The sequence below is a fragment of the Melozone crissalis genome, unplaced genomic scaffold (assembly GCF_028551555.1).
Source record: "Melozone crissalis strain CALT ecotype California unplaced genomic scaffold, PUWL_Pcris_2 ptg000007l_1, whole genome shotgun sequence".
NCBI lineage: Eukaryota > Metazoa > Chordata > Aves > Passeriformes > Passerellidae > Melozone > Melozone crissalis.
This window is the reverse complement of record NW_026535785.1, coordinates 376415-400000: the sequence shown is the minus strand read 5'-3', so window position 1 is coordinate 400000 and position 23586 is coordinate 376415. Positions and strand designations below refer to the sequence as shown.

The window sequence follows — 23586 nt, the reverse complement described above, 5'->3', positions numbered from 1 at the left end:
CTGTGATTTAGCAGAGGTGCTGTTTGGTCCCTCGTTTTCTTCAAATGCAGGAAGGGGAGATGGAAAACCAGAAAACAGTGGTCCACAAAACCGTTCTTAGTGACCACAATGTGGCAGTGTCAGTGTGGCACAAGTGTCACCCGCTGTGAAGGCTCTCCGTAGCTGGAGTTGTGGTGGGTCAGGCTGGGCCCTGGGGGCTGCTGAGGTTTGTGCTCTCAGAGTGGGCTGAGGTTGCTCTGTGTGTTCCTTCCCATCACATACTGGTTCTTAACCTGGAAATGCAGTTTGGCTTGGCTGTAGGTGGATTTTAGACTCAGTTCATTGTGTGGGATTGTGTGACGCTGAGCACAACCATTTTGTGAAGTGTCACAGACACATGTAAGTTTTGTTTATTGATTAAATCTCTTCAGGGGTCAATAGGGGTCTTTGCCCAAACCTGAAACACTTAAAAAGGCTGATCTGTGCGCAAAGATTGTATCTCAAAATATGTAAGGAAAAATGAGGAGCCTACTTTTTAAACCCTTTTCTGTCCAGAAACTCTGAATCTGGATGGTTTAATTTCTTCACCCTGCCGGTGAAATTCCTCACCCAGTGTTGGTGAGCCAAGGAGCAGATCAGAAATGGGACAGCTCCACGGGGTCTGCAAAGGGAGCAGTGTGGGGAGGGCACAGAGCAGGCTGCGAGCCCGTGGGGCGTGGGACAGCCTTGTGCGAGCCCAGGTGTGTGTGATGGGCTGCTGCTGGGCTCAGGCTGCTTCAAACATGCAGCACCACCCTGAGCTTAAAGGCAGATTGTGTTACAGGAGCTGCTGTAACTGCCCAGCCAGCGTGCAAAGGAGGCACACGCCTTGCTCTTGTTCCTGCGCTTGTCCCTCCCGGAACGTGAGTGTGTTGACAGTCCTGCTGGACCTCAGACGTGGGAAGGACAGGAGCTGGGTCAGGTTATGCCTGACAGCCCCAGGAGAGAAGGTGCAGGGACACAATACTGGTGCAGTGGAGCCGTGAACAGGGAGGGGAGCAGGCAGCTCAGGAAGCTCTGCTTGCAGGAGGAGGAGGCTGCAACCACAGTGTCATAAAGCTAAAGAGCATGAGGCCTTCTTTGCCTTTCCCTGACTGAGCAGAGCAGCACAGCCTGGGGAGAGCCTGTCCCCAGGCACCAGGGCATGGGCGCAGAGCGCTTGTGATGCTGAGCGCTGTCCCTGACCTGCTGCACTGTACCTGGGAGCTGGGACACGGTGCCTGCAGCATCCCAGACCTGCCAGCTGCTCTCTCTGGTGCTGTGCAGAGAGGGGAGTGCAGTGAGGGTGCTGGGACACAGTGCTGGGTGCACTGACCGTGCTGGGACACACTGCTGGGTGCAGTGAGGGTACCTGGGTGCTGGGACACGGTGCCTGCAGCATCCCAGACCTGCCAGCTGCTCTCTCTGGTGCTGTGCAGAGAGGGGAGTGCAGTGAGCACGGGGCTTGTCCCTGACGAGGGAGTGGCTGGGGAACTGTACACCTGCCATCTCTGCCCCAGATTTCCCCGGGAATTGACCAAACAACTGTTTGTAAGTGCTGATGGGAAGATAATGAGATGAGGAACAGTCGACACAGATTTGTCAAGAACAAATCATGTCAACACGACCCAATTTCCCTTCATGTGAAGAAGGTCCTGTTTGGAGTCATTGTCTCCTTGGGAAGGCTTTCAGTGCCACTTGTCAGGACAGGCTGAGGTGAAGCACAGACAGAGCAGGGTAGGTGACAATACTGTACCACTGGTGGCTTTCATTAGTGCTGGGAATCTCTCTGTTCTTGAGCTGGGGTGCTGGCGAGGCTGGGCTGCAATTCCAGAAAGCCCAAACACCAGGAAAAACCCAGAACAGTGCAACATCAGTCAGGGGGAGAAAATGGAATGAACAGGCTTATTTGACCCCAGAGAAGACCAAGGAGGAGGACAAGATAAGTCTTGTGCATGAAATGCTTCTGAAAGGAAGGAAATTATTTGTTCTCCGTGTTGAGGATACAGACAACAAGACACAAAGAGCTTAAATTGAAGGGAGAAAGATTGATGTTAGATAACAAATTTTTAGAAGTCCTCCTGTACAGCCTGTGGCTTAAGCACTGGAGTGGGTTTTCTGGGAAGGTTCCTTAGAGGTCTTTCAAGAAGATTATAGAGGAGCTGCCATCAGGAGTAGGGCAGGCTCAGTCTGTCCTGCTTTGGAAGGACTGGCTGACCTTAGGAGAAGCCTCTGAGCCAGGTGTGGAGATGGAGAAGCAGGAGAGGTGTGGGCTGAGAGCCAGGGATGGGGCATGTGAAAGGGGAGGGGGACAGACTGTTTTCCTGCCCACCATCTGCAATTTGATCATTATGTTCCTCAGCAATTACTCCCCTTTGTGCTTTGGTTTCCTCACTGAGCACAGGGATTTAAGGGATTTATTTCTTGCACTTCCTTAAAGGTTTGCAGGCTCTGTAAGGAGACCCTGAGTTCCTTTGCCCATGTCCCTGCCCCAGCCCAGGGTGAGTGTCTGCACCACGGCGGGCACAGTCCAGGTGCAGCCTGTGCTGGGCTTAGTGTCAGCACCAAGGGGAAAATCTGTCCTCACTGTAAGCCTGTCAGAGTGCCTCAACTGCAAAATAAATGCAGTGATTCATTCTTTGCATTTAAAATGCAGCAATGTGAAGCAGAAACATTTTTTTAGGTGATACTTTGCAATTGAATATACTTGGGGAAAACTCCATCCCATAGAAGGACTCACTGGATCTTGATTTTTACAGAAATCGCTGTGGTTTCTGGAAGGTTCTGGAAGATGGCAGTGCCTCCACACTGGAGCAGGGAGATGCTGTGTGCCCGATGACTCAGTGTTAGACATTATCTCGTCATGGCTAATGTGAGATTCACCACAAGCAAACCAGCAAGAGGGAAAGGAATTGTGGCAGATGCCAATTCCCTTTCTAAGGCAGGATGTAGATGATGGATGCTCAGCTGAAGCCCTGCTCGGTGCAGCACAAGGCCTCTCAGATGTGCAGTGGTGCTGGTTCGTGTCTCTGATGGAGAGCCCCAGCTCCAGCAGTGACCCAGCTACCAGAGGCTTCCTTAATGCACTGTCCGTTGGGTACACGGAGAATATCGGGGGTTTTTCCACAAAAACAAGAAACAAAGTCTACTTAAAATATAGATTGAGATGAAATCTTTCTGGAGGACTGGCCTGAAGGGCTTTTATTTTTGTTAATGATTTTTTTTCTTTTTTTTCTTTTTTTTTTGTTTTTTTGTCCATGATGCTCACCTAACAGAGCAATTAGTGCAATGGACCGTCCCTGATTCAAATCCGTGGTAGATTGCTATTAAAGGAAGTATTAATGGGCTGCTGAGAGCTGGGAAATTGTTGCAGAAAAGTGTGTTTATGGAGTATGGTGCTGGCAGGCATGATTTCAATTGGATTTGACATGTTTAACATAAATGTATACTGCACAGCTCCTGCAGTTTATGAATAATTCCTACAGGCCGACTGCCTTTCTAATTACTGAAATTGAAAAAAACAGGTCAGGCACATCCTGACGGAAATCTATTCCTGCTCCTCCCCCCGGCTGCTTTTTGCTGCCTTTTTTTAATATCTGGCGTTTGTGCAGCACTTAATGGCCGGGATGTTGTGGGGCCTGGGAGGCCGCAGGAGGGGCCCGGGGCACGGCTCAGCCCCAGAGCCAGGGAGAGGGCAGGAGACAGCGCTGGGAGCTGCCTCCCCCGAGTCTTTGCAAGGATGTGTGACACACAAAGGGCTCCTGGGGCAGCTCCAGCCCACAAACACCCCTGGCCTGGGTGCTGAGCGCGGGCAGGCCGGGCTCTGCCAGCCTGGGGTGCTGCAGGAGGGCTCTGCCGGGCCAGGCCCCTCAGGAGCCCCTGGTGCTGCCCGGCATCTCTGCCGGGTGTTCCGTGTCCATGTGGAGCGAGGCAGGGAAGCCTGGTGGCGGCTGGAGCTGCTGGATATGAATATTTAATAGTAATTCAGCTGTGGGTACTCGCTGCAGGTGGGAAGGTATGACGCAGCATTAAAAAACAAATTATTCAGCCATTTTTGGGGCTGTGAAGCAGGAGTGCACCGAGCATGGGGCATTTGCCTGTGAGCTGAGGTACTGTGAGGTACAGAGCTGAGAAACGCTGCAGGGCAGCAGGTAGTGCCCCGGCCTGATGGTGTGGCCACAGCAGCTGATGGAGTGGAGGCTCCCTCAGGGAATGGGGAATTAAGCAGACAAGGTTTGGGGAGGAGGTGTTGGCTGTGTGTTGCTGAGGGGGTGGCAGTGCTGCAGCAGCTCTCGGTGCCCCGTGCCCTTCCCCAGCAGAAGGTGTGGGCTCTGGCCATTCCTGCATCAAGGCAGTTTCTGGAGAATGGATGAAGCAGATGAAGTAGCCCTGGATTTCAGGGGACACACAGGTGCTGTGAGGGCACAGGAGGCAGAGCCGTGGGCATTGGTGGCACAGGGCTGTGTGGCACACTAGCACAGTAGCAGCTCCCACTGCTCTGAGGACTTGTGGAGCTGAGTGATGGCTCCAAGAACACACTGAGGTGATTTGAGGAAGGAGGCACCACCAAATGCAGAATGCTATTTTCCATCAGGCAGTGAACTCGCTGAGAACTTCCCCAGGCCAGCAGCTGGACTTCGTGGCAAGGAGTTTTTGGAGGCTGGTGGTGTTTAAATCAATGGCAGTCGCAGAAACCCCGCTGTAAATTTCTAGGGCAAGTGGCAAGCTGGTTTACGGAATGCAGGGAGATGAGAACCTCTGGCTTACGGAAAGCAGCATGAATTAATAATCATTTAATTGGCTTTTCCATTATGTTGCTTGGTTGGAAGATGGAAGTTTAGATGAAGGGGCTGTCAGTGATACTTTAGCTAAAAGAATCTGACGGGTAGGAGGTGGGTGGTGACTTCCTTCCCACCAGGATGGAGAGCAGCAGTTCAGGGGATCCGTGCTGGCTTTGCCTCTGGAACCAGCAAAGGCCCCCGCTGGCAAGGAAGTGCCCACCTCGCCTCTGGGGTGTAGCCAGGGAGGATCTCTCCTCCTCCCAAGGAAAGCAGAAGCTGCTGAGAAGAGTGAGAAGAGCAGCAGATCTGCAGAGGTGCTGTGGCAGCCCCACCCCTTCGCACTTGGCTTTAGGGGACATTTGTTGGGAAACACAGGTCTCAGTGAATCTGAACTAAATCCATTTAAAGAGCCAAAGCAATAACAGTACTATCTGATATGCAGACGTACATCATACTTTAAAGCAAATTCCTGTGTCTGCCCTGCGAGGCCTGGGCCTGGAAGCAGGACGCTGGCACAGGTGGTGTCCCCGTGTGCTCACTGTTACTGAGCCCTTCCAGACCGTGGCCTTCGGGATGTTCTGAGCTCAGGACATTCTGTCCTGGCCTCTCTGCGCACACAGAAGGTCCCAGGCTATGCTAAGAGTTCTGCAGGCAAGAAGATGTCCTCGTTTCTCCTGGTAGCAGGGAGTTCTTAATTCCTCTGATCATCTGTGATGTGGACTGAATGTGTCATTTTGTGCATTTGACTGTTTATCAACAACAAACTTCAGTCTCAGTGTTAAAATTCCCAGCTGAGCTGTCAACTCAAAAACTAATACTTAAAATATCCTATGTGCAACAAATCAGTTATTCTTGGGTCTGGATAATCATCAATAATTCCAGTTTTGAAGGATTACGGTTATGGGGTTGGACTAAGTGATTTAATGAAATTGGACACTTAGGAGATGGTACATTTTAATTACCTGTTACTAATTCTAAGCAGGCTGCTTCACAGTAGAAAGGAGAAGAGAAAATACCCTGCTGTGACTCCCTAGGTTGGAGCTGGTGTTCAGCAGCCTGGGGTAGGAGATGGTTGGGCTGAATTGAGTCACTGCATCCAGCAGCACTCCATGGTGAGCAGTGCCCAGGGACACAGTGTGACCAACAGGAGCTACAGTCACCCCCTGGACAGGTCTAAAGGGACCCGAAGCCGTGGCTGTCAGTGCCACCCTGCCCAGTGCAGGTCTGGAGCAGGACTGCCGTGGCTGTGCCACCCACCCTGGCAGGCCTGGGCTGCCCAGCTGCTCTTGCCAGCACCCAGCAGCCTGGTGGGGCTGGCTTGTCGGTGTCCAGGCTCACACTGAGGGCTGGGCAGTGCCAGCAGTGATCAGGCCCCTGACAAAGGCCACTCACACCACACAGGGCTCGGGCAGGGCATTTTAAGGCAGGGTGGTCCTTCACCCACCAGTGCTGGCTCTTGGTGGGTCTGTGCCCCCCAAACCCTCCAGGAGGGACTGTGTTTTTCAATGGAGGAGCAGCAGAGTGGTGCCATGTTCCCAATGCTCCAAGCACATTTATTACTGGAAGCAGGGAAGGTCAGCTCTGGCCCTGCAGACATCTTAAAGCCATTTCCAGTTCTGAGTCTGGGTTCAAGCAGCAGCCCATCGTTCTGTGAGGGCAGAGCAGGGTCTGTGATGGTGTCAGCAGTCAGCACCGACACTGCAGGCTCCTTCCACCCCTGGTTTGGCTGTTTTTGTGGAGTTGGCAGCAAGCAGAGTCCTGGGTTTGTAGCCGAGGTGCAGCCAGCACTGTCCATGCACACGTGGAGGTGCTGCCCAGCCGGGCATGAAGCACCAGGCAAGCAGCCAGCAGTGCCGTGGGGAACAAGGTCACTTCCAAGCCCGTTCAGTATGGACAGGCCTACCAGGAGAAATTCAGCAGTCCCAGATCAAATCCTCTGATCCCTGCCTCCCTCTGGCAGCACCTCTACCTGTACTTGTTTTCCCTCTCCCAGAACTTATTTTGCCTCTATTCAGCTGAATGCAGTGATGGGGACTGGCAGGGAAGGTAGTTGGGAATGTTTGGGAATACAGCTCGTGGCAGTGCACAGAAGGCTCTTTGGGAAGGAAGCAGTTTGCTGGGATCTGACTCTTGGTGGTAGCATCTGAAACAAGGAGCGGATACCAGCGGGTTCACAAGTTGAGTGGGAGAAAGGGGGAAGAGTGTGGGGGACTGGCCTGAGAACGCTACAGCGCCTTGTTAATCGGCAGCTGATCCATCATATTAAATATCCAGCTGTCAGATATTACCTTTCAAGTGAAAATGAATAACTCCCATTAAGGGCAAAATGGGTTTGAAGTCGATTCGAGACAGATTAAAGTACCGTTATGAATGTGTGTTCGGGGAGGAGGAGACGGGGGCTGTGTATAATATACTTGTCCTTACAGTTTTTAAATAATAGATGTCCCACAAATTTATGTACTGAAGGCAGCCAGGGTTCGGGGGAGGAGAAAGGTCAGGGATGTGCTTCTCCCAGTGCCACAATTCGTGGAGTGTTTTGCTGTTGACTTTAGGGCTCATTTGCCTTCATCGGTTTGGCTGAACAAAACAGCCTTTTCTGGGATTATCACAGTGGGAATGTTTGGGTCCCCTTGGCCGGGTCCTGCCAAAATTGGGATTTTGGCAGGACCATGTGCTAGGAAGCACCAGATATGCTCATTCCTCTGGAGGCATGGGCTGAGCCAGCCAGAGCCATCCCAGCAGCACCACTGCTGCCATGGATTGGGCTGGCAGCCACAACCACCAGCCCTCTCCGGGGCAAATGCATTCCAGTGTGTCCCTGTGTAGAATGTCCTGGGTCAGCCAGGGCTGAGAGTTCCACCTTGCCGAGCAAGTCCAGCTGCTCCTGGAGGTGACACGTGGGCCTTCACCGTCTGGCCAAGCATCTGTGTGTGCAGGGCAGCCTGCGGGTTGTAAGCATCCCCCAGAGACAGCTGAGATCTTTCTGCTTCTGGCCACCAGTGACACAGCTCCCGTGCTCTGGGAGATCAGCAAGAGGGAGCTGGTTGTGGCCTGGTGCACTGAGGACATAGGTCAGTCCTCAGAGTCATCCTCCCCCAAGTCCTTAGGGTGTGTGTCAAGCAGTAAATGGAAGCCCAGCCATGGTGCAGCCCAGGCTCTCTGGGGCGTGCTGACGGTCCTGGCTTTCTGTTGCAGCACCAGCCAGCCAGCCAGAGAAGGAGCTGACAGAGCCTCCAGCATCCTCCAAGCGGATTTCGTTCCCCAGCAGCTCTGAGTCACCTCTCTCCTTTAAGTGGTCAAAAACTTCAGAGGAGACCAAATCAGAGCAGGTAAGGTGGAAGAACCCATCTCTCTGTGCAGGTAATGTGTTTCCAATGTGCCAAAAGCAAAGAGTAAAATGGGAGGAAGAGGATGAAAGGCAGTAACTGGTGGTAGAAGGCATCAAATTATTGAAGCCTGTCTGTAAGAGAGGAAAGTAGCACGTGGAAGAGCTGTGTGATTCATTTGTCTGCTCTGCAGATGTACCAGTGTCCGTACTGCAAGTACAGCAACACAGACGTGAACCGGCTGCGGGTGCACGCCATGACCCAGCACTCGGTGCAGCCCATGCTCCGCTGCCCCCTCTGCCAGGACATGCTCAACAACAAGATCCACCTGCAGCTGCACCTCACCCACCTGCACAGCGTGTCACCCGACTGCGTCGAGAAACTCATCATGACGGTAAGTGGCTGTGTGGGCAAGCATGGCTGCTGCCATCCCGGCACGCCCACTGCCATCCCGGCACACCCACTGCCATCCCGGCACACCCACTGCCATCCCGGCATGCCCACTGCCATCCCGGCACACCCACTGCCATCCCGGCATGCCCACTGCCATCCCGGCACGCCCACTGCCATCCCAGCACGCCCACGTCCATCCCGGCACGCCCACTGCCATCCCAGCACGCCCACTGCCATCCCGGCATGCCCACTGCCATCCCAGCACGCCCACTGCCATCCCGGCACGCCCACTGCCATCCCGGCATGCCCACTGCCATCCCAGCACGCCCACTGCCATCCCGGCACACCCACTGCCATCCCGGCATGCCCACTGCCATCCCAGCACGCCCACTGCCATCCCGGCATGCCCACTGCCATCCCGGCATGCCCATGTCCATCCCCACAAAGACGAGGAGCACAGAGTTCTGTGGCAGCAGCCCCTTCACCTGTCAGAGCTCTGCCATCGAGGTTTGCTGCACCTTGGTATGTTGTGTCCCTGCTTGAGCCCTGTGCAGCTCAACTGTTGTGTGATCTCACTGTGAAATCAGGATAAATACAATTTCCTTAACATTATGAGGTCAGTGCCTCAGATGGCAGCTTGTGCAAAAGCTTCTGGAATATCCAGCAGCTGATGGGATATATTGTCCCTGTTGTTTCTTTGGTATAATACTCAATGCAAGGTTGCGTCTACATTTAAGAACTTGTCATTAAGTACATAAGTGTTTCTTTTGATTCCTACCAGTTCTTTCTCTTTGTGTTTCTTTTTTTGCACCCTGTTCCTGCCTGTTTTCTCCCTTCCTTGCCAGCTCTTGGCACTGGGGGTGAATAACAGGGTGTTTGTTGTAACGCTGGTGTTCTTCACCAGCTTCCTCTTGCATCATCTTCTGAGCAAGCAGACACAACATGACCCAGCTGTTCTCGTAGAGTTTTCCTGTCTTCTCTTTCTGTCACTCCTCCTCTCTACAACTCCCTGAAAGAAGGTTGGAGCCAGGTGGGCTAGGTCTCTTCTCCCACGAAACAATTGACAGGACAAGAGGACTGGCTGCAAGCTGCACCAGGAGAGGTTTAGATTGGATGCCAGGAAAAAATTCTTCATGGAAAGGGTTGGAAAACCCTGGCACAGGCTGCCTCTGGAAGCAGTCACCACTATGGATGGAGTCACCATCCCTGCCAGTGTTCAAAAATCATGTGGATGTGGCATTTGAGGACACAGTTTAACCATAGTGGTGGTGTTGTGTTGATGGCTGGACTTGGAAGACAAAGGGTCTTTTCCAGCTTTAATGATTCTGTGATTCCTTTTGTGACTCCTTGAAGACAGGAGTTGACAGAGTCACGGAATCATGAGTGCTCGTGGGAGGGACCACTGCTCCAGTCCACCCTCCCTGCTCAGGCTGGGTCCCTTGAGCATGTTGCTCAGGATTGTGTCCAGACAGCGTTTGAGCATCTCCAGGAAAGGAGATTCTCTGTGGCAGCCTGTTCCAGTTCCCACTCCATCAGTGCCTTTGTGTTCTTACCTTCCTGCTGGGCACTGCTAGCTGCCTGTCTCCTCAGGGCTTCTCAGGATGAGCTCTGCCCTGCCCGTGCCCCTGGCTCACAGAGCTGTCCCATCCACTGACCACAGCCTCTGTGACTTGTGTCCATTTCACTGGGGCTGCTCAAGGGTGGAAATACCTTCTGAGAGTGTGAACGGCCCTTGTTCACCTCTTAGCTACATTGGTGGCAGCTGTTCTGGCTTTCTAAGAGCAGCAAGCAGAAGCCAAGCCCCTTCCCTAGGCCAGCAGGCGTAACCAGCTTGCTCAGGGTAGCTGTCATGCTGGTGTGAGGGGTTTGCTTTGAGCCACGCAGGGTGCCTGGCCAGGGTGTGGGTCTGGAGCAGGAGTGTTGGCTGGTCTGTCCTCAAGCACATCTGTGTCCTCCAGGATATGAGGGGATGGGAGGAGCTCAGGCCGCTGCAGAGCAGGTTGGGCACAGGAGCTCAGGCCGCTGCAGAGCAGGTGAGCACAGGAGCTCAGGCCGCTGCAGAGCAGGTGGGCACAGGAGCTCAGGCTGCTGCAGAGCAGGTGGGCACAGGAGCTCAGGACCCTGCAGAGCAGGTGAGCACAGGAGCTCAGGCCGCTGCAGAGCAGGTGGGCACAGGAGCTCAGGACCCTGCAGAGCAGGTGAGCACAGGAGCTCAGGCCGCTGCAGAGCAGGTGAGCACAGGAGCTCAGGACCCTGCAGAGCAGGTGAGCACAGGAGCTCAGGCTGCTGCAGAGCAGGTTGGGCACAGGAGCTCAGGCCGCTGCAGAGCAGGTGGGCACAGGAGCTCAGGACCCTGCAGAGCGGGTGGGCACAGGAGCTCAGGCTGCTGCAGAGCAGGTGGGCACAGGAGCTCAGGCCGCTGCAGAGCAGGTGAGCACAGGAGCTCAGGCTGCTGCAGAGCAGGTGGGCACAGGAGCTCAGGCTGCTGCAGAGCAGGTGAGCACAGGAGCTCAGGCTGCTGCAGAGCAGGTGGGCACAGGAGCTCAGGCTGCTGCAGAGCAGGTGAGCACAGGAGCTCAGGCCGCTGCAGAGCAGGTGGGCACAGGAGCTCAGGACGCTGCAGAGCAGGTTGGGCACAGGAGCTCAGGCTGCTGCAGAGCAGGTGAGCACAGGAGCTCAGGACCCTGCAGAGCAGGTGGGCACAGGAGCTCAGGCCGCTGCAGAGCAGGTGAGCACAGGAGCTCAGGACCCTGCAGAGCAGGTGGGCACAGGAGCTCAGGCTGCTGCAGAGCAGGTTGGGCACAGGAGCTCAGGACACTGCAGAGCAGGTGGGCACAGGAGCTCAGGCTGCTGCAGAGCAGGTTGGGCACAGGAGCTCAGGACACTGCAGAGCAGGTGGGCACAGGAGCTCAGGCTGCTGCAGAGCAGGTTGGGCACAGGAGCTCAGGACACTGCAGAGCAGGTGGGCACAGGAGCTCAGGCCGCTGCAGAGCGGGTGGGCACAGGAGCTCAGGACCCTGCAGAGCAGGTGGGCACAGGAGCTCAGGCTGCTGCAGAGCAGGTTGGGCACAGGAGCTCAGGACACTGCAGAGCAGGTGAGCACAGGAGCTCAGGACACTGCAGAGCAGGTGGGCACAGGAGCTCAGGCTGCTGCAGAGCAGGTTGGGCACAGGAGCTCAGGCTGCTGCAGAGCAGGTTGGGCACAGGAGCTCAGGCTGCTGCAGAGCGGGTGGGCACAGGAGCTCAGGCTGCTGCAGAGCAGGTGGGCACAGGAGCTCAGGCTGCTGCAGAGCAGGTTGGGCACAGGAGCTCAGGCTGCTGCAGAGCAGGTTGGGCACAGGAGCTCAGGCTGCTGCAGAGCAGGTGGGCACAGGAGCTCAGGACACTGCAGAGCAGATGGGCACAGGAGCTCAGGACACTGCAGAGCAGGTGGGCACAGGAGCTCAGGCCGCTGCAGAACAGGTGGGCTCAGTCCCTCAGGTGAGCCCTCTGCCGTGCTAGGGCAGGGCCACAGGGCTCTGCACAGCTGGCAGAGACTGGCCCAGCCACGTGCTCATCCTCATGCGTGTTCCTGGCTTTCCCACCTTCCCTCCCTTTGGCACCTAGACACTCCTGTGGGAGGGCTGCCTCTCCTCCTCCAGGTCTCAGCACGGGGTGAAGCAGCTGGGTCTGTTTGTATTCTGTGACAGTGTTGTGAGGCCCCGGTGTGGGCTGTGCGGCACAGGCAGCAGGGAGGCCTGGCTGGGCTCGTCCTCCTGAGGATCCGTCTGGCTCTGGCGGGTGCGAGCAGCCCGTGGCGGGGCCGGGTCCCTCTCGAGCGGCGTCTGCTCGGTGCTGGAGGAGGCTGCAGTTAATAACACCTTATCAGACGCCGTGCAGGAACCTGCAGTGCCTAATATGTCTGTTGCCATGGCAACGCTCCTGCCTGCGCTCAGCATCTCCCGCTGCCTGCTCTGCTCCCTCCTTCCCGTATCGGCGAGCAGCCGGGCTGGCTGTCCCACGGGACCCCGGCCTCCCGCCGGCCCCACGGCAGGGACGGGGCTGCCTGGGGAGCAGAGCACACGCCGTGCCCCGCTGCCCCGCAGGGACGGGGGCTCGCGCTGTCCTCCCATCTCCCTTCGTGGGGCTGGTGGGTGCAGGTAGCCAAGGTCGCTCTGTGGCATCGAGGCCTCTCTGGGCAGGGCTGGGTGCCATCGTGCCCATTGCAGCCCCTGCCTGCCTGCTGGACTCAGAGGGGCTGCAAGGAGGGTGAAGTGCGGTTCAGCCGTGCAGGTGATTACAGGCCTGATGGGCTGGAGCTGGAGAGAGGATGGCTTCCCAGGAGCCTCTGGGAGCGGGAGCTCTCCCTCCTCCCACAGCCAGCCTTATCCTTCTACACATTTCTGTCTCGTCATCTCTGCTGCCAGCTTTCTCTTCCTCGGTTTAGGGCATCTTCCCAGTGTTCCAGTGTTCCAGTCATCTTTCCATCTTTTTCTTTTCTCCCTTGCTCCAGGAATCATTCCTGCCCATCCCTACCATCTCACTTCCCCCTCCTGCTATCTTTACATTTTTACCCTCTTTCTCATTGTCTTTTCTTATTGCTCTCTCCCTTCTGCTGTCACTCAATTTTTCTCTCTCCCTCCTTTTCGCCCCCTCCCTCTCCCCCCTTTCCCTCTCACTCTGTGTCTCATTCTCCATCTCGGATGAAGGTAATGAAAATAATCGGGCTTCATTAATTCTGAGCCCTGTGAGATGATAGCCATTTGGAGCCATGTTTGCCAATTAGATGGTCTAAATTAGAAGTGACCTTGGTATACTGCCATCACTTTGCCTCTCAGAGTCTAATGAAGCTTTTCACTCCAGCACCCTCTCTCTCTCTCTTTGTAATGGAAATTACCTCCTTTGTCTGGTGGGGAACCTTCCCTCCCGTCTGTAATTCCCCTGGTTTCATAGACATGGGGACAGTGATGTATCTCCTCAGACCTCTTCTAGAGGTTTTCTTTTCCGGAGCCACATGATTTCAGCATTTTGGGGTATATTCAGGGGAACCATGGCCTCGTTTGGTGTCCATGGACAGTCAGCACAGGCAGTGTGGTGTGCGAGGAGCTGGCTGCTCACACCAGCCAGGAGGAGTTGTGTGGACATGTCAGCAGTGTGCAGGTGTTACACTGATGGCTGTTGGGCTCTGAGCCTCCAGCCCTGCACGCCAGCAGCTCTGCAGTTGGTTGTTAAAACCCAGTAGATCCAATGGTGGTTGGAGCCGTGTGTGTCACTGCTGGCGGCTGTCACGGTGGGCAGTGGGCCCTTTGTTTGTCATGCAGAGCGGTGACAGGCTTGTGGGTGTCAGGGTGTGAGCATGCTGGTGGGGCAAGGAGACAGGAGACCTGACCCATCAGCGCTCAGGTGCTCTGTACAGTCATTGCCAGGCCACCGTGTCCATGGAAATGGCCACCAAAGTGGGGTGCACCTGCCTCTCCACGCATCTCATCATCATAAGGACATTATGTCTGCTGAAGGGGTCCGAATTTCGCCCAAAACGTGGGGTTCTTGGAAGCAGAGAGGCTTGTCCAGCAACTTCACGTCTTTTAAGGACTTTCTGGGTGGTAACAAGAGGAGAACTTGGAGGGACCTTAGCTGTCAGAGCTGCAGGGGATGGTGCTCAGGCCGGGCACAGGGCTGGATCTGGGGTGACTGAGACAGAGGTGCCCTGCTGCAGTGAGCTTTGCTGGTGACTTGTGGGCCAGGAGATGGCAGCTGCAGCCACAGTGGGGATGGGTTTGGTGTTGTACAGAAAAGAACAGGCATGAACAGGAGAAGGGAAGGGAGGAGACAAACCGCATTTGTTGAACTCACAGCTGAGGGCTGTGTTTCAGTAATGGCTCACACTGACTGATGTGCTGCCGTTGTGAAACAGTGTTGGAGCCATTGAAACTGAGGAGGGGGAGGGGGTGCCAGGCTGAGGAGGGATGCCAGGATGACACACCTGCAGGTAGCTGCAGGTGAGAGGGAGGAGGAGAGCGTTTGACAGCCGCACGCGCTGACACGGGCTGTGCTGCAGTGAACACGCTCACAGAACAGTTGCTGCCATGAGATACATCTGCAGTACAAGATGCTGTGTCGCTGAGCACTGCTCCTGTCACACCTGCCACGAGCCCTGGGCCTCTGCGCCTTCCTGCCCCATCGTGCTCCCACGCTGGGTTTGTACAAAAAGCAGCCCTCAGCATGCAAGGTGAATTCTGCAGGTCCAAAGAAATGAGATGTCCTCGGATGCTCTTGCGGTGTGAAAGGACAAACCCCTCAAAAAAGGCAGTCTGGAATTCTGTGCCAGTGCAGAGTGATTTGGGATGTGCGGCTCATTTGCACTCGTATCTTTGCCATCTGCTCAGGGCTGGTCCGTGGGGATGAAAGGACGCAGGGTCCTGCCCTGGATCGTGGTGTAGGAGAGGGACAAGAGTCTGTCCCTGTCTGTCCTCTGGCTGGATGGAGCCAGAGGACTAGAGTGAGTCCAGCTGCTGAGCAGTGCCTTCTTTCCAGTGGTTTGATCCCCAAGGACAGCCCACAGCTGTACTGCTGCAGTTCCCACATCCACACCCAGAATTTCTAGTTCTCTGCACTTTTTTCCAAGCTTTTTTTCCATTTGCCTTTGGGAGTTTTGTGCCTGTAGCAATTTAATGTACCACAGCCTTTTTTTTTTTTCTTTCTTTTTTTTTTTTCTTTTTTCCTTTTTTTTTTCCTCCCCGTGGTGGAGGGAGGATGGAAAGAAGGGAAGGAATGGTGGCTGTGGAGATGCAGGTAGATAAAGGTAATTACTTAAACACATATAGGGCAGGACTTACAGGTTTGGAGCCCCAGATTAAGATGCAGAGGAGCATGTGAGGTTGATGATTATATTTCGGGGAGAGTTAATTGACGGAAGGTGAAGGCAGACAAAGAACCGCTGCTTACTGCCTTCTTGAATCCCAATCAGGAATTATGATTAAAGACGCGGCGAGACAACAGAGGCCTGATGAATTGGTGTCTTTTTTTTTTCTTTTTTGCCGTCATTCACACTTGATTGACTTCAACCTTTCAAGTGCAAAAGTCTCTCTTTTCCATTATTATTCATAGCCATCTGAGTTTTTCTAATTAAAGTGTATGAAAACAATTACTGATCCGTCGTACTGAGCGTGGTGGTGGGGACGGCTGCCGTACTGTAACGCCTATGAAAAGCCACAGCTCTATAATGATGTGCAGCTGAGGTGTTAGATAATTTTATTCTTTTTCTACTCTGTTGGGGTTTTTTTTAATTTCTCATGATTTATTTTTCATAATTCCTAAAGATCCTAGGAAAGCAGGCTCTTCCTGCTGCTAGAGCTGAGAGGGACGGTTTCTTCTTGCCTCCCCTTCTTGGCGTCCACGCTCATCCCCCTCCTCCAAACCCAGCTACTGGAAATTACTCTGTGACCTTTAACGTCTACCAACCAACCACCCACAGCCATCAGATGCTTCTGTGTAGAGCAGAAGGTGGAATGAGTTTGGTGCATTCAGCTCCCCTCCTGGGATATGTCAGCGGCCTCCTCTGCTGCTCCCTGGGACCTGGCACTCACTGCCATGCAGTGGCTGGCCCAGGAAAGGGAGGGAGCTCTGTGTCCCTCAGAGCTCAGGTCACGGCTCTGCAGCCACTTCTGTGCCACCATTTCATCCTGAGATTTTCCGTGAGTCCAGCTTCACCGCAGGTGTGTGTTCCTCTGTCCTGCAGCTCACTCAGAGCCTTGTGGTCCTTGGCTGGGCAGGGCACATGGCAGGCAGCGGCCACACACATTCTCTCCTGAAATCCAGGGTTCAGATGTCCTCTCCATATCCAGCAGAAGGATGGAGAGGGTTGTTTTGCCTTACCCTGAATGGGAGTGTTTAGTTGTGCCTCACCTTCCCAGCAGTGGGAGGCTGGGAGCAGGAGCACCTGGTGCAAGGGGAGCGCCCCTGGGTGTCAGCAAGGCGGGCACCTGCTCAGGGCTGTGCAGGAGTCTTTGCTGGCCACAGACACTGACCAGCACTGGAGGCCCTGTGCTGGAAAACACAGGGACGGTGACAGTGAGGCAGGTCTGTCTGTCCCTGTGCTGTGAGACAGCGTTCCAGCAGTGTGAGACATTGTCTCCAGACATTCAAAAGGACATTCATTGTCCTGCATCTGATGCCAGCCACATGCAGGCTGCTGGTGAGATGGTTTGTGACCAGGTATATCCAAAGAAACAGTTTTTCAGAATAGGATGAGTGTGCACATTTGGCTTTTCCAAAGAGCCTCTCCAACTGAGCCGTGCAGATTCTCCGGCTCTGTAGAAGCAGTGGTGTCCCAGCACTGCACTGGTTTTGATGGTGCAGGATCTAGCACCAAATAATTGAAGAGGAGCAAAGGGAATGCATCAGTCAGAGCAAGGAAAGGGTTACCATGAGCTTTTTATTCCACAATTTGCTTTCTCTTTAGTCCTTTCTTATTCATCCTTTCCTTTGTCACCTCTCTCCTTATTTGTACTTTTCTTTCTCATGCCCCTCCTTTCCCTGCATCGATACACTTTGAAAACAGTGCTGCAATGCTCCCTGGTTCAAGATTACAGTGTACTTTACTAGGTATGATTTAATTAGGGGCCTTATTATGTTTTCAGCAGCTTAAGGTGGGCCTTTCAACTTATCTACCTAATTGGTTGCACAAGAAGTTTCACAGCCCATGACAAAACATTGTCAGTGATCAAAGTCTGAATTCCACATAAAGGAAAAATATTAATAATAAGATTATTCTTCAAGTGTGCACTGCTAATTATGTCCAGAATGTAACTGTAGAAACACTTTTGACTGATTTGAGCTTTGTCTAATAAATACGAAGTCTTCAGTGAGCTGGGAAAAATGACGCCTCTGACTTCACAGTACTGATGTCTAGTTTTGCGACTGGAGATGTTTAAAATATTTTCTTATGTTTTTCCTCTCGGTGTCCTTTCCCCCTGTCTCTAGGTGACAACCCCTGAGGTGATGATGCCCAGCAGCATGTTCCTTCCAGCAGCTGCTCCAGAGAAGGACGGGAACTCGGGCGCCGAGGAGCGGGAGGGGAAGCAGTCCGGTGAGTGCAGGGCAGTGAGATCCACTGTCCCACCGCTCCCCCAGCTCCATCACCTGCTCAGGGACCAGTTCCATTCCTGTTAATCCTCTCTTTGATAGGACCTAGACTCAAATACTATGTTCAGTTTGATGAGCCTTCTTTTTCAAAAATAGACAGGACATCAAAAAGGAGCAGTGAAGACAGAGGTGGCTGAATGGCTTTTGCTTGAAAGGGAGAATTGAAGGTGATAAATGTACTAAGGGATGTGTATGTGAATAATTTCCAGATATTCAAAGCGAGCAAGGAAGTAAATTGTGTAGGTTTATGCAATGGGCCATGATGAGGTTAATGGGCTGGTATTGAAACAAATGAATGAAGACAGAGGAGAAAGGTTAGAAATACTTGTCGTGTTGGAGATCAAAAATCACAGAGTATTCAGGACTGAAAGGGGGTGTTGATCTACTGTGGTGTGCTGATGTAATTTTTGGGTTTTCTCTAATTCTGTTTTCACAGAGATCTCTGAGGATGTGGGAAAGACCCTTTTGTCAGCAGACACTGCAGAGCACACCGGAGACCCCAAGCCCGCTCCAGCTGATGCGAGCGCTGCCCGGGAGGACTCTGGCTTCCTGTGCTGGAAGAAGGGCTGCAGCCAGGTGTTCAAGAGCTCAGCAGCCCTGCAGACACACTTCAACGACGTCCACGCCAAGCGGCCTCAGCTGCCGGTCTCTGACCGCCACGTCTACAAGTACCGCTGCAACCAGTGCAGCCTGGCCTTCAAAACCATCGAGAAGCTGCAGCTGCACTCCCAGTACCACGTCATCCGGGCAGCCACCATGTGCTGCCTCTGCCAGCGCAGCTTCCGCACCTTCCAGGCCCTGAAGAAGCACCTGGAAACCAGCCACCTGGAGCTGAGCGAGGCTGACATTCAGCAGCTGTACGGTGGTCTCTTGGTCAACGGGGACCTCCTCGCTATGGGTGACCCCTCACTTGCCGAGGACCACACGATAATAGTCGAGGAGGATAAGGAAGAAGAGAGCGACCTGGAAGATAAGCAGAGCCCAACAGGCAGCGATTCAGGGTCGGTGCAAGAGGACTCTGGCTCAGAACCAAAAAGGGCCTTACCCTTCAGGAAGGGCCCTAACTTCACTATGGAGAAATTTCTAGATCCATCTCGCCCATACAAGTGCACAGTCTGCAAGGAGTCCTTCACGCAGAAGAACATTCTCCTGGTACATTACAATTCCGTTTCTCATCTGCATAAACTGAAACGAGCCCTCCAAGAGTCTGCTACTGGGCAGCCTGAGCCTACCAGCAGCCCAGACAACAAACCTTTCAAGTGTAACACCTGCAACGTGGCCTACAGCCAGAGCTCGACGCTGGAGATCCACATGAGGTCTGTCCTGCACCAGACCAAGGCTCGCGCGGCCAAGCTGGAGGCGGCCAGCGGCAGCAGCAACGGAGCTGGCAACAGCAGCAGCAGCAGCAGCCTCTCCCTGGGCTCGTCCACACCAAGCCCTGTGAGTGCCAGCAACAGCAATGCCTTTGCAGCCACCAGCACCAGCACTTCAGGCACCGCTCCCATCCCCAGCCTACTCAACCAGGTCTCCAGTGACAGTGTGGGAATTCCTCCCTTGGGTAACGCCGTAAGCACTAACATCTCCTCCCCTGCCGAGCCCAAGGAGGTGAACCGCAAGAAGCTGGCAGACATGATTGCATCTAGGCAGCAGCAGCAACAGCAGCAGCAGCAGCAGCAGCAACAAGCTCAAACCTTGGCACAGGCACAGGTCCAGGCCCACCTGCAGCAGGAGCTGCAGCAGCAAGCTGCTCTCCTGCAGTCCCAGCTCTTCAACCCAGCACTTTTGCCGCACTTTCCAATGACCACTGAGACCCTTCTGCAGCTGCAGCAGCAGCAGCATCTTCTGTTTCCATTCTACATCCCCAGTGCTGAGTTCCAGCTCAATCCAGAAGTTAGCTTGCCTGTCACCAGTGGTGCACTGACATTGACTGGGACGGGTCCAAGTTTGCTGGAGGACCTGAAGGCACAAGTTCAGCTCCCTCAGCAGAGCCATCCACAGCTCTTGCAGCAGCAGCAAGGTCAACTGTCCTTGTCACAACCCCACTCCATCCTACTACAGCAGAGCCAGCACCCAGAGAAGAAGAATAAATCTATAGTGAAGGAGAAAGATAAAGAAACCCCACGGGAGAGGGAAAGCGCAGAGAGGGGAGACAATAACGTAACACTGAAGGAGTCTCTTCCTGATAACTTAAAGCCCAAAGAGAAGAAGGACTTTGTGCCAGGCAGCAGTTCAGAGCCCTCCATACTGCCTCCGCGGATTGCTTCTGACGCCAGGGGCAACGCCACCAAAGCCTTGCTGGAAAACTTTGGCTTTGAGCTTGTCATTCAGTACAACGAGAACAAGCAAAAGGGGCAGAAGAAAAACGGGAAGACAGAGCAAGGTGAGAACTTGGAAAAGCTGGAGTGCGATACGTGTGGCAAATTCTTCTCAAACATCCTCATCCTGAAGAGCCACCAGGAGCACGTTCACCAGCATTACTTTCCCTTTAAGCAGCTGGAGAGGTTTGCCAAGCAGTACAGAGAACACTACGACAAGCTGTACCCGCTGCGGCCGCAGACCCCGGAGCCGCCGCCGCCGCCGCCGCCGCCCCCTCCGCTGCCCCCCGCCCCGCCTCAGCCCGCTGCTGCCCCTGCCATCCCCACCTCGGCGCCACCCATCACCTCTCCCACCATCGCCCCGGCCCAGCCCTCCGTGCCGCTCACCCAGCTCTCCATGCCCATGGAGCTCCCCATCTTCTCGCCGCTCATGATGCAAACCATGCCCCTGCAGACGCTGCCGGCACAGCTGCCGCCTCAGCTGGGCCCCGTGGACCCCCTGCCCGCCGACCTGGCCCAGCTGTACCAGCATCAGCTCAACCCCAGCCTTCTCCAGCAGCAGCAGAACAAGAGGCCACGCACACGGATCACCGATGACCAGCTCAGAGTCCTTCGGCAGTATTTTGACATTAACAATTCCCCGAGTGAGGAGCAGATCAAAGAGATGGCAGACAAGTCTGGATTGCCCCAGAAGGTGATCAAGCACTGGTTCAGAAACACCCTGTTCAAGGAGCGCCAGCGCAACAAGGACTCCCCGTACAACTTCAGCAACCCTCCCATTACCAGTCTGGAAGAGCTGAAGATCGACTCACGGCCTCCTTCTCCAGAGCCCCAAAAGCAGGAGTACTGGGGAAGCAAGCGCTCCTCTCGGACACGTTTTACTGACTACCAGCTCAGAGTCCTGCAAGACTTCTTTGATGCCAATGCTTACCCAAAGGATGATGAATTTGAGCAGCTTTCTAACTTGCTGAACCTCCCAACACGTGTTATAGTGGTGTGGTTTCAGAATGCCCGTCAGAAAGCTAGGAAAAACTATGAGAATCAGGGAGAAGGCAAAGACGGGGAGCGACGGGAGCTCACAAACGACAGGTACATTAGAACAAGCAACTTGAACTACCAGTGCAAAAAGTGCAGTCTGGTCTTTCAGCGCATTTTTGATCTCATTAAACACCAGAAAAAGCTTTGTTACAAAGATGAGGATGAGGATGGACAGGACGATAGCCAGAACGAAGACTCTATGGACGCAATAGAGCTCTTGACTCCAACCAGTTCCTCCTGCAGCACCCCGATGCCCTCACAAGCGTACGGCACACCTACATCTTCAGCCAATGCGACCTCCTCAGCTCTTCTGCAGCTCACGGCAGAGGCAGACGATTCCTCCACCTTTAGTTCTAAAGCAGAAGCTACAGATGAGAAACCAAAGCAGTCCGAACCTCCAAGTACACAGCAAAACCAAACCCAAGAGAAGCAAGTGCAACCAAAGCAAGAGCCTCAGCAGCAACAGGACCAAGGAGAACAAAAGACAAGTTCAGCACACCAAAAGATTTCACAGTTGTCCTCCCCCTCTTCGCTGCAACAGCCACCTCCTCCTCAGCCCCCTCAGTGCTCCTTGTCACAGTCAAGTCCAAGTCCATCTCAGCTCTCACACCTCTCCCTCAAACCCATTCACACATCCACCCCTCAGCAGCTGGCAAACCTACCTCCTCAGCTAATCCCATACCAGTGTGACCAGTGTAAACTGGCATTTCCTTCCTTTGAGCATTGGCAAGAGCATCAGCAGCTGCATTTCCTGAGTGCACAGAACCAGTTTATCCACCCCCCCTTCCTGGACAGAACACTGGATATGCCATTCATGCTTTTTGACCCCAGTAACCCACTACTGGCAAGCCAGCTGCTGTCCGGAACATTACCACAGATTCCAGCGAGCTCAGCCACCTCACCATCGACTCCAACATCCACCATGAACACGCTGAAGAGAAAGCTGGAGGAAAAGGCCAGTGCAAGCCCTGGAGAGAATGACAGTGGGACTGGGGGAGAAGAGCCCCAAAGGGATAAGCGTCTAAGGACAACCATTACCCCTGAGCAGCTGGAAATCCTGTACCAGAAGTACTTGCTGGACTCCAACCCCACACGGAAGATGCTGGATCACATTGCACACGAAGTGGGCTTGAAGAAGCGCGTGGTACAGGTTTGGTTCCAGAACACCCGTGCACGGGAGAGGAAGGGGCAGTTCAGAGCTGTGGGGCCTGCCCAGGCCCATCGACGGTGTCCCTTCTGCCGAGCCCTCTTCAAAGCAAAGACGGCTCTGGAAGCTCACATCCGCTCCCGCCACTGGCACGAGGCCAAGCGAGCCGGGTACAACCTGACGCTGTCTGCCATGCTCCTGGACTGCGACGGGGGGCTCCAGATGAAGGGAGACATCTTTGATGGGGCCAGCTTCTCCCACGTGCCACCGACCAGCAGCGACGGACAGAGCGTTCCCCTCTCCCCGGTGAACAAGAGTATGGAACTGTCACCCAGAACCCTGCTGAGTCCATCTTCCATTAAGGTGGAAGGGGTTGAAGACTTTGAGAGTCCCTCCATGTCCTCAGTCAATCTGAATTTTGACCAGACAAAGCTGGACAACGATGACTGCTCTTCCGTCAACACTGCGATCACAGACACGACCACAGGAGACGAAGGGAACGCAGACAACGACAGCGCAACAGGGATTGCAACCGAAACCAAATCCACATCGGGGCCCGGCGAAGGTCTGACTAAAGCAGCCATGATCGCAATGTCCGAGTATGAAGATCGTCTGTCTTCTGGCCTGGTCAGCCCAGCTCCCAGCTTCTACAGCAAAGAGTACGACAACGAAGGTACCGTGGACTACAGCGAAACCTCCAGCCTCGCAGACCCCTGCTCGCCCAGCCCCGGCGCCAGCGGCTCCGCCAGCAAGTCTGGCGAAAGCGGGGACCGGCCCGGGCAGAAACGCTTTCGCACTCAGATGACCAATCTCCAGCTCAAGGTTCTCAAGTCGTGCTTTAATGACTACAGGACACCGACCATGCTGGAGTGTGAGGTCCTGGGCAATGACATTGGACTGCCAAAGAGAGTTGTTCAGGTCTGGTTCCAGAATGCGAGGGCGAAAGAGAAGAAGTCAAAGCTCAGCATGGCCAAGCATTTTGGTATAAACCAAACAAGTTACGAGGGACCCAAAACAGAGTGCACTTTGTGTGGCATCAAGTACAGCGCTCGGCTGTCTGTACGTGACCATATCTTCTCTCAACAGCATATCTCCAAAGTTAAAGAAACCATTGGAAGTCAGTTGGATAAGGAAAAGGAGTATTTTGACCCGGCCACTGTACGTCAGTTGATGGCTCAGCAGGAGCTGGACCGAATCAAAAAGGCCAACGAGGTTCTTGGTCTGGCAGCTCAACAGCAAGGCATGTTTGACAACACGCCCCTGCAAGCTCTGAACCTTCCTGCTGCGTACCCTGCGCTCCAGGGCATCCCTCCAGTCCTGCTCCCAGGCCTCAACAGCCCGTCCTTACCTGGCTTCACTCCATCCAACACAGGTGGGTACGGGTGCTGCCCTGCCTGGGCACACCTGCACTTGGCACATACCTAGCACAAGGAGTTGTTCCCTCAGGAATGACTGATAACAGGATT

General features: G+C 54.2%; 1 protein-coding gene across 1 annotated transcript in view; it reads left to right on the top strand.

The window, feature by feature from the left end:
* ZFHX3 (zinc finger homeobox 3) overlaps positions 1–23586 on the top strand; it is a 130064-nt gene that overhangs the window by 101001 nt on the left and 5477 nt on the right. The window contains exons 6-9 of the mRNA XM_054296153.1: positions 7974–8107; positions 8298–8498; positions 17459–17564; positions 18057–23492. Of these exons, the coding sequence (XP_054152128.1) occupies positions 7974–8107; positions 8298–8498; positions 17459–17564; positions 18057–23492 (5877 nt within the window). The remainder of the gene's footprint in view (positions 1–7973; positions 8108–8297; positions 8499–17458; positions 17565–18056; positions 23493–23586) is intronic.